The 11,364-nt window shown below is 35.5% G+C and overlaps 1 protein-coding gene across 1 annotated transcript in view; it reads left to right on the forward strand.

Annotated features, from left to right (window-relative positions):
• The window catches only part of LOC104537493 (succinate--hydroxymethylglutarate CoA-transferase-like), a gene marked incomplete at its 3' end in the record, with an annotated part of 55,982 nt that overhangs the window by 34,263 nt on the left and 10,355 nt on the right, over positions 1-11,364 (forward strand). Inside the window, exon 7 of the mRNA XM_010180394.1 lies at positions 5,879-6,022. Coding sequence (XP_010178696.1) covers positions 5,879-6,022 — 144 coding nt within the window. The remainder of the gene's footprint in view (positions 1-5,878; positions 6,023-11,364) is intronic.

Raw genomic sequence — 11,364 nt, forward strand, 5'->3', positions numbered from 1 at the left:
ACATATATACTAAGTAATAACTGATCAGACTAACTGTAGTGTAAGTAATTTTGACATTATGACACTGGTGTCTGTAGAGTGAAGTTTAGTACTTCCAACAGAATGCCAGAAACTTCGTGCACACCTCAAAATATACCAAACAAAATGAAATGGGAGTATCAACTGTTAGAAAGGGGCAAACGTTGTTAGTACCACATGAATAAAGGAAAGTATGTTGAAAAATCAAAACAGGGCTCTTGTAAAGCTTTTCAATGATAGGTGAATGACAGATGATACAAGTGTTATACTAAATAATTGGATGTAAGTTGTATTTTGAAAGTAATATTCCTCAGTGGCCATTATAAAGATGGATTTTATTAAGAGATTGTGTTCAGATCTACACTGGAAATCCAGATACTTGCATCACCTCACCAGGACTTGATGCAGTGTGATTGTAGGAATCATTTATTCCTTGTTAGTAATGGTTCTGTCAATTCACTGGAGGCTTTTAATAATTTGTTCAACCTTAGTCATTCTCTTGCATGATTAAAATAAACATGATAAAACTTACTTCCTATTTTTCTTTATTTGAATTTGGTCATATGTTTTTTCATGGGTTTCTCAAAACCATTTGCTGAAGTATAGAGGGACAGCTTTGTTTCAAAGACTTAAGCGGTCAATGACTTCAAAGAAATGAAGATGCCTTTTTTTGTTGTCGTGAAAATTTACTCAAGTGGCTTTAAAATCATATTGTATCCTTATTTGAAAGTTACTTTAAAATAACAATGTATTATTAATAGTAAAGTCATCCATGTTCTATACTTATGTTCATGTGACTGTTGTGTTTAAAATTCCACAAAACTAGCTCTGAAAACAGTTGAAAACCTTGTTTCAGTCAGCATGTAGAAAAGTGGCCTAAGTAGAGAAGAAAAGAGTCTTACTCACTTTTTCATGCTGTTTTTCTTTATTGAACTTAGAATTATTTGTTGACCAGGTAACATGGAATTCATATGCTAAAAGTAATATTGAGTAAACAATAGTATGATTTTTTTTTTCTTAAATGAAATTGAAAATGCTGGCCTTATGGGGAGGGGTGGAGGAAGTTATAACAGATGATGTTGCTGTTGTAGTGCATTGTGGTGTCTGTAGATAATCAGCATAACAACATCAGTGTAACAGTGCTCTGCAGACACTTCGTTTTAGTAAACAAGGCACTGAATGAGCTTGCAGGAAGGTCTTAGTAGTTTTAGCTAATGCAGTAGACCAAGTATAATGAATTTGAGCAGCAGCAACAAAGCATCTACATACATCACTGAAGTGCTTAATTTTGAGTTATGCTAATACATATTTACAGCTCCTCATAATGCATTTTAATAATAGGATGCTAAAATTATGTCCTGTATTTGACATTTTTAAAATGGATAGACCTAATAGCAATATATATTCCATTTTAGCTTAGAGGAATTTCAAGTGGTGAAATTTAGGTTGTTCCAGCCATCTGGCTACTGATTTAACGTCTCAGAAAGCAGTTTACTCTTGCAGATCACAGAACTTTATTGGTTACTGATGCTTTGCCTCTGGTCTGTAAAGTTTTCCTATTAAGCCATGAAATCAATGTATTACCAGCACAGGATTTTGAGCAAAATTTAAACCTTCCTTAATTCTGTCACATAAGTAACATTCATTTTCTTCAATACTTTGTATTTCACAGTGGAAGAGATGGAAGCTTCTGACTAAAACGTGTATTTTATTCAAGTTTCCATTTTATTAAGGAGATAAAGTTAGTATAAGACAAATGTGGAATGCACTGAAGAGACATATTTGGCATACCAATATAAACTTGTTGAAACGGAGACAAGATTGTCTGCTTTATGCATCTGATTTTTAAGATCTGAGAGAAGATTCCTGCAGAAATAAATTCTGAATGGCTTGCTTGCTTATTGTTTGTTTTTCTTTTTTTTCCTTCCCCTAGGAAATAGTTGTTACCTATAGAACAAATCCAAACATATTCAGTGAACAGTAGAATGCTATCTTTAAACCACATTTTCATGTGCAGAAACCTGCATGGAATTCAAGCACATGTACTTAATTACCTCTGTATTAGAAATGTATGACACCTGTGAAATTTGAAATTCTAGAGTGTTTATGAAAATTTACAAGCAGTAGTGGGGAATCTGTTCTGTGTAAATGTGTACCATGAACCCATTTTGAATGAAAGTAGTTGCTTCAGGCCACATTCAGTTTTTCTTTACATAAACTAAAATACCCTAAAAGTACAGAGTTTACACTGAAGACACTTTTATTGTTCTGGGTAACGTAATTTTTAGATATATCCTGGTTAAACACTACATTCAAGTTTCATTTTTGATGAACAGAAAGCTTTTACTGAAGATATTCAAATACATCAATACCAGATGAATATCCCTTAGATGAAAATTTCTATGACTCATTAAGGCAATAACTTGGAATTAATGAAATAAAGCTCAATTTGGATACAGATCCCCTTCCATCTCCAAGTGCATTATTACACGCCATTTTCAATATTCAGGGTATGTTTAAGATGGTGCATTCTTTCTTGCTGAAGAAACACTTTTGTTTTACTGAGCATGAGACAGCAAGACATGTTTGGGATCTACGGTACCGGTGGGGCCATTCTTCAGCTTAAAACCAAGAAGACTGCATCGAAAGTGTAGACATAGTATATAGCTCAGAGCTATTGGGAAAATATAGCCATTGTTGGTTCATATTAGCTTCTGCAGCTATTTCCCACCTATAGAGACCACTGGACTTAGAATGCTTTTAAGCATGTCATTTCAGAAGAATTTCAATTTTTCATCGATCATTTTTATATTACTGATGTGAATTTGGGAAGAGAAATTATGTCAAAGGGCAGAAAAAAAGACTTAAGAAAGGAAGCTTCCAAAACCTGTTGTGCTTATCCCTGGCCCAAAAAGTGTTGACAAATTGTAAGGAATTTACTAAACAGCAAAAATTGAGAATAAAAGCTTAAATTGGTGTAAGATAGAGCAATGGCAAAGCGCAGTGATGGAAGAAAAGGTCTTCTCTGCAGGACTGACCCTTCATCTTTTCAAATGAGCCAAGGGTGTGTACTGGTGCTGCCTCTAATTAGGGTAATCCAGCCCTTGAGCCTGGATGGCAGCTTTGTTTGCTTAAAGCCCTTTGTCCCTAAGTAGGGCTGCATTTTGTCCTTTCACCGTAAGAGTAATATACCTTTTGGCTGGCAGAGGTGGTGGTGTCTGTTACTTTTAAAATAATTTGCTTTAATAAAAGCCTCTGTATAGATCCTTGATTTGCTCAGGGAACTAGTGTAGCATTATCTACACAAAAGTACTACTGTGCTGTCAGAAGCTCCATCTAAAGTAAGGTGTTTCTTTAAAGCATGCGTAGCTTTATCCTTCATATAAAGCAGCTTCATATCCCTTGTTCTGCAGTCTAGAGATGAAGACCTGAATTAATCCATCTCACAGTACTTACAGCTATGCATCCTGTCACAGAAAGTCTGGTTTATGGCATATGTGGACATTAGAAGCTGCTTGAAGGGTGAAAACTGGCACCTGCTTATGGATCTTGGTAAAAAAAGACCAAGGAAGAGTCCAAATTGTGTGAACTGCTGCACAATTATAGTGGGAAGTAAAGCAAATATGTTAAAAATAACATAGTAGTATAGCACTAGTAGTTAGGCTTCTCAAATGTAGGAGTGCTCTGTAAGGGGAAATTGTGAATGTATTTTTAGAAATACAGGTGAACTTTTTATTGAGGCAAAGACAGCGATTGCTTTAAAACATAAGGTAGTTCAGTACTTGATGAGGAGAATGCTGGAATCTAGGCTTAAGAAGACAAAATCATATGTAATAATTATTAAAATAGTCTTGATCTTTATATCTTCAGAGTATGATTTTCTCCATCAAGGGTGAAATCAGTGACACTTTGAAAACAATGGGAAGTGTTTTCAAACTCAGAATGTTCCTGCACGTCTGTGCAAAATCCTAAGTCTTTTTGATTTCTGCTTGTTTCAGCATCTTGACTGTAATGAAGAAAGAGCAATTTAACAAACTTGGAACTTGTAGCAGATAATGTTGGGGAAATACTTTTTTTTTAAATTGTATTTGTCAGTAATATGTCTGAGGAGCAAAAACCTTCTCATGTGCTAGTTAATTTTCTCAGTAGGTCTACACATATAAAAATTTAAACTTCCCTTCCTGTTTTCCCACAGAGCTGCGCACAAGGAAAGTGGTAAATGGATGGAACCTTTGAATTGTCCTTTCCATTGGGAAGCTGAATTAGCTTAGTGTAGAGTGTGGAGAAGCAGGAAATAAGATTCTGAAAAAAAGTAGTACTTCCTAAAGCAGTGTCCCCCTTAAGGATGTGTAATTCATGCATTATCCTTGATATCGAGGCTATAGGTAGTCACAAACTAATCCTAACTGCAATTTGAATGACAATAATTGAGATTCGATACAGATTTTGTAATTCTGTTAGTTACATTTATGATATTAATAAAACAGCCGCCTATTCCATCTTACATACAAAATATTTTACGACAATGTTTTATCCCAGAATTGACCTATCAATGCAATTGATAACGCAATATATTATTTTTCTTAAAATAATATTTAATTTAACTTATACATGACTTGATATCAGACTTAAGATAAATCCTGTTGCAATGCAAAAGAATTAAAAAAACATGGTAAAGATAAGTTTTCAGTTTTTTGCATGAAGCCAAGGCACACTAAAAAATAATTATCAGTAAACAACTCTCCTGCAATCTTAAAGTATGAGTACACTTAGCACTTTAGATATAACTAATTAAAGTTTTTTGTAAATTCAATTTTGTTGAATTTATGCTAGGTTAGTGTAAAGGCATTTATGGGAACTTTGACAAACAGTTATTGTTTATCAGTTATGCTCATGTTAAGCTTGCTTATGATAGGCTTACTGCTGAAACTTTGAAACGGTCCCATTAGTTTTATATTGCTATTTATGGATTGTACTTCAAGGCAAACAATGTCAGAATCCGAGCATCTGACCTCAAACTTTTCAGAGTGGGAAATGGGCGAATGTCTGAGAAGAAGCACTTTTAAGCTATGGTAAAAACCTTCCTTGACTGAAATTAGAAACTTATTTTGCCATTGATTGCAGAGGGGCTATATTTTGTGCCGGTAATTAGGGAAGTTCTGAAACACGTGATGTAAATTGGAGATTCTTCCCATGATGCCAGAAGAAGTGATGACATACTGAAAAAGGATATTTGATTCAACAACTTTACAGTGATTTTTGGTCAGAAGATCAAGAATTTGAATGTATTTGCAAGTATAAGGTGCACAAGTGTAAAAAAAACAAAGTTGGTTTTGTTTTCTCGCTAGAAGCCTGACGTGCATGTATTGGAAAATATGAAACTCAGATTTGACTGGGGGAGGTCCAGGAGAGAAAGGAGAAGAAGAGAGTGAGAACAGCAAAGTAATATGGCTCTGCCTTTCAAGCAGGCTATCACTTGAGTCAGGGTACTGTAGAAATCCTTTAGATCTTTGGTTTCCAGACATACTGAAATTCAGTTTTCACTGGAGTCTCTTGTCTCTAACAGTATTTTTCCTTTTTGTGTTAGTGTGTTGAAGCATTATATTATTAGGGCAAAAAGTTGCAAAATAAATAATTCCAGGCTTGCAGTCTGCAGCACCATGAAATTATAGAATTGTGTAGATAGTCAGATACTCTTATTCCTGGCAATTTGTAATGCAGAAACGTTTAAACACTTTTTCAGATCAGTGTTCTAGAATCTACTATAGTAGAAAGTAATGTTTAGCCTCTTGTTTTATTTTTTCTTCTTTTTTTTTCTTTGTCTTGTTTTATTTTGGGATGTTTTCTTCTTTTTCTTTAGGATGGTGAGCCAGTTAGACCAGGAGTAGCCATGACAGATCTTGCTACTGGGTTGTATACATATGGAGCAATTATGGCTGGCTTACTTCAGAGATATAAGACTGGGAAAGGACTGCACATTGACTGTAATCTTTTGTCATCTCAGGTATGAGTTTTAAAAACATTGCTTTTATTTTTGCTGATGTTTGAACCTAAGAATGCCATTTTGACATAAATTACTGCAAGTTACTGCAACTAATGACAAAAGTAATAATGACAATAATAGCATTGGTGACAGTTTCCTTATTTTGCCACTCTGGCAGTGACCATTTTATGTGAAATGGTTGTAGTTATTACTGCATTATGTTTGCTTTTCACTTTTTACAAAGGACCTGCATGTTCTTTGAAAACATGGGTTATTCAAGGTTTATAATATCCCCAAGATTGTAAGTAACAGTTGTGGTAGGTAATTTGAGATAGACAAACATAAATGGTAAAATCACTGTTTGAAGGGAAGCCTTGGCGGTGGGCTATATTACTACTAGTGTTTGAGTAAAGGGAAAATCGTTCAGAGTAATCAAGTATCACCCAAGTATCAAAGTAATCTAATCTGTGAAGTCTGCTGGCTCTGGAAATTAAAGGAATAAAGTAAGCCTGAAGTTGCAGCATTTTCTCTAGGCACGTTACAATCTTGATGAGATTTCTCTTTAAAGACAAAGATGTTTTCATTTTAAAGTGTGCCATATACCACAAATAATGAGAACTTTAAATTGCCCTTGAACATTTAAACATCATTGGTGCAATGATTTATACTTCACAGAAAGAAAGTGATGCTGGTATGAGCTTTGAGTGTTATTGGATAATACCTTATCTTGCTGAGGTAGGTAACTGCTGGTAGCAACAGGTTAGATGGTGTGTAGAAATTTTTGTGTACGTTTTAAAATGTACATCAAAACTGTATGCAGTACTACTTGAAGCTACCACGTTTTTTTTTGTCTATATTCAATTGTATGTTTCTTCACATTATACCTGTCAGTACAGTTGAAAGATGATACAGTACCCATTGTGTAACAACCTGCTCCTGGTATGAGCAGCAGGTTGGACCAGATGACCTCCAAAACTTCCTTCCCACCTGTATCATTGTATGGTAATAATGACTGAGAGTAATGATTGAGGTTCCACTTGTTTTAATACCTACTGAATTTAGATCTGCAAAGGAGAAGAAGCCCTTGCTTAAATCAACAAAGAATTTTTCATTTGTTTCAGAAATGTTTGTAAGAACTGAACTCTTCATCATACTTATGTATAATTGTAAATGTTGTGTCTGTATTTGAAAAATGTAATAAGCAGTTTAGAAAAATATATTTTAAATTATTGTTAAACTCTTATTAAATATTTTGTATAGATATGGAAATATTTTTTGTTTAATATACCTTATAGTGTTTTGTAATATGGCAACTTCTGCTAGATCTTAATTTCTGTTTTTATTAACAGGACTTCCAGTAATTTCTAGTGATTTCTTATTCTTGATTACTCTTCCTTTTTTTTTTTTTTCAGTCAAGCCGTGTTGATTATTGTTTGATCATTTATCAAATGCTGAATGTAAGAAGAGTTAAAGTTACGTGTTGCTGTAACTCTCCTTTTATTTGACCGTTACTTTGTCACCTCACTTTTCTTTAGAATCTTTTTCCTTGGTTAGGATAGCTTTGGCTATGCACAAAAGTGCTCTCATGTTGCAAAATTTCCACCTGAAGTTTCACATCATCATCCTTTAGGCTACTCACTGGCATACACAAGAAAGGAAATGAAGACTCAGATAGATGTTAGTGAACAAAGCATGACGTTTGGTGTTTGACTTCTACATGCCTAGCAGAAGTAGTACTAAATGGTGAAGTGACAGTTTAGTGCCTTTTTTTATAGATGAGCCTATTACTGCAGTCCAGATTAACGTTAGGGTTTTGGCCCAAGTCTGTAATGAGAACATTTATTGAATTGGAAAAAATATTTATGGATGAGGTGCTGAGGTACAAAATTAAACCCATGTGATCAATTCCCTTAAAGCACTTGTCATTTACATTACTCTTCATTGATTTTAACATCTGAGAATCTCTGAGAACATATAATTTTCCTGGTTAATTTTCTTTCTTTTTGCAAAACTGGTGGCTACTTGTAAATCTTTAAGGGTGAGTGTACTAAGAAAGAGTAGCGCAAATCTAAAAATTATTGTAAAAAAATTGCTCTTGCATGACTTCTAGTGATAATGGTTTTTTGTTTTTGTTTTTTAAGGAAAGTTCATTACTGTGATATGATCAGGTTCTTGAAAGATTTATGCTTTCAAAGGAATTAATGGTTCTACATATCAAGCTGAGATATCTAAAGCTAGCTCTTCCTCATGTGATGAATGTCTAAAAAGAATGTTTTGAAGTCTCTCACGCATGTTGCCAAAACAATAAGGAACCTAAAGTTACAGACTTTTAGTTTGTTAGGTTCTTCTTGCAGGTGATTAATGGTGGGATCTAGACGACAAACGGGTGCATCATGGTAATGTTTTCTTCAGTATGAGTTTCACTAGAGTGTAGTATTTTTTTTTTCTGTGTGTGAAACAAAAAGCGCTACTGAGCTGTCCTTGTTTGAACAGTGTTACGATAGCAGGAAGCTGCATGAAACTTCTGGCTTTTGTCAAGTATTTCACGTGCTGAGCTAATACAACATCATGCTTGAATCTTTTGTACATCCCTTCATCTGAACTGAGAATTCTGAAGCAGAATGTTAGGGTTGAATGTTAACAGCCTGAAAGGGAAGAACAGGTGGTAGGTGTACAACCCTGAGGATCAGAGAGCAGTATTGTTTCCTCCCCTTTCCGGCCACAGTCTGAAAAAAACCCCAACCCAACGAAAAACCCCCCAGAAACAATGAAGGAGGCTGGAAGTTTTGGGGGCTTTTACTTCATTCCTGGGCTGCCTCGTGTTGCAGCTCATCTAGGGATGACTGGGCCTAGCTCCACGTGCTCGGCCTCATCCACCACCATCTGCTCCCTGGCACCACTGCAGTCCCTGGTGACGAGTCACAGCGGCCACCGTGCACTTCTCGGATATTTCTGCTCGAGACTACTGGGATTGGGTTTTGCATATAGTTAAATATCCTTTGTCCCTTATTAATTTCCTTTTCCTTTCCCCTGTTTTCATTAAACATTAAAAGTCTTAACTTCCAACTTTCTGTGAAACATCTTTATCCCTGTTTATCTGAGGGGTGACCTCATGAATGTTTATAAATTTGTAAAGGGCAAGTGTCAGGAGGAAGGAGCCAGGCTCTTCTCTGTGATGTCCAATGATAGGATGAGGGGAAATGGAAGCAAGCTGGAGCATAGGAGGTTCAACTTGAACATAAGGAAAAACTATTTTACTTCTAAGGGTGACAGAGCACTGGACCAGGCTGCCCAGAGAGGTTGTGGAGTCTCCTTCTCTGGAGACATTCAAGACCCACCTGGCCGTGTTCCTGTGTGACCTAGTCCAGGTGATCATGCTCTGGCAGGGGGGTTGGACTGGGTGATCTTTGGAGGTCCCTTCCAACTCCTAATATTCTGTGATTCTGTGATTCCCCTGGGAGGTGAGGGACAGGAGAGGGAAAGTCTTGATCACTGTTTCTTTTGGGTTTGCCCGGAGCCCTAAATGAAGACACTAAAGTATACATATGTCTTCATTGAGCAGTGTTGATGACTTTGACTATGTTAGAAAGGGTGGGAAAAAATAAACATGGTTTAAAGCACTTAAATATTTGGAAATTCCTGGAAAAAATGCTTGTTTTGTTTTATAGCAGAAACCCTAACATGAACATGCCCATCTACATCTGTGCTATCACTTTTCTGCATGCCTTATAGAAGTGAAAGAGGATTTTTTTTTCCTGGGAGGTGGAGTGGGGAAGATGCTTTTGATATTATTTCCTGCATAGCTATACTAATGACAAAGATCATTGAACTGAATTCCACTGACATGATCTGAAGATTTTTAAAGAAATACCCTACTGACTGGAAGTTTGTTTAGTATTTAACTTGTTGGTGTATAACCAGATGATGATGGAAACCTAAAGATGAGTTCTCTAAAGAATGTTATGTTTAGCACATCTTAAAAAGAATTTTCTTTGAAATTCTGTATATCAAAACATTTTTGTCCTATAGCTTTATAACAGCTGAAGAGGATTTCTTTCTCCACAGCAAAATAAAACTCTTAAGATCTTATGGATGAGAGATACGGTAGCTGCTAGGATGTGGTTTTGCAATGAGCACTAACTTTCTGTATCTCTCATCTGTAAACTTTAAACCCATGTCATACTTTTCCTTTGAAATGTTTGACTTTTAGATGATTTACAGTCGTCAGCTCCAAACCTTTCAGTGTCAGCATCTAAATAAGGTCCTTTAGATGATGCTAGTAAATAAGAAGGAAGTGGGTTTTGGATTTGGTTCCAATTAGGCATTTGTGCCTTTTCTTCTGTTGTGGCTTAAAAAAAAAGTCTCTTGAAAGTTTTAATAGCCTTCCTGTATTTAATTACAACCAGGCTCCAACAAATAGTTGGTTTCTCTTGGATGGAAAACTTACAAGAAGTATTGTACATTTAACATTTCTGCAATATTGGAGTGTATTTTTTTCCCAAAAAAATTGGTTTGTGGTTAATAAATATTGGTTGTGGTTAATATTGTTTGTACTATACGATTGATCATCAGACACTTCTGTGTTTCTGATTACTATGTTTTAGTTTGTATTTGCCGTAGGGAAAAAAAAAATTAAAGTGACCCTAGAAAACCTAGCAAATTGGTCTAAATTATTTTCTATATTCCATCTTCGTGCATTAGTTTGGCAGTTAGTTTATTGAGATAATGATGAGGTTTAGAAACTATTAGTTTTTGTTTCTGGATCACTTTTTCCCCAGCTAATTGTGTTTAAGGCTTATCTATTTAAGATGGTCTGTTCAGGGCTTTCATGACATGCAACTGGTAACAATTACATACTGCCTGTAGGATACCTACGGCATCATATTGTGTGAAAGTACTTGTGTAAGTACTGTGCATTAAACAGTTTTCTTAGCTGCTATTCTTGATAATTTCTAGTGTTAGCGCACTAGTATAAGTAAGAGCAGAACTTACCACTTGGGGTTTTAATTAGCCAGAATTTGTTGAATAGACCAGAAGACCATACTAACATGACAGTGACTCAATTCAATATTGGCCTCTGTTGGTTGAGTGTTGTGATTTCTAGTGATTAGTTATGCAAAAAGTCATTGGTAGATAATACTTCAATTGGATCTTGGATTTGTTTAGTGACTTTATTTACTCTGTAAACAGAGTACATACATAGATTGCAAGAGGATTTTCTTCATTTGGTGCTATCTGACCATAAATTGTGACAGTAAATTGCCTTTTTTGTCTTTGCTACACTTGTCCTTGTGCTAATGAACCTAAGCCTGTATGTGTTGGAGCTTCATTTTCCTGTGTTGTGCTACCTCTGTCATCAATTA

Source organism: Mesitornis unicolor, unplaced genomic scaffold, assembly GCF_000695765.1.
Source record: "Mesitornis unicolor isolate BGI_N332 unplaced genomic scaffold, ASM69576v1 scaffold6763, whole genome shotgun sequence".
Classification (NCBI taxonomy): domain Eukaryota; kingdom Metazoa; phylum Chordata; class Aves; order Mesitornithiformes; family Mesitornithidae; genus Mesitornis; species Mesitornis unicolor.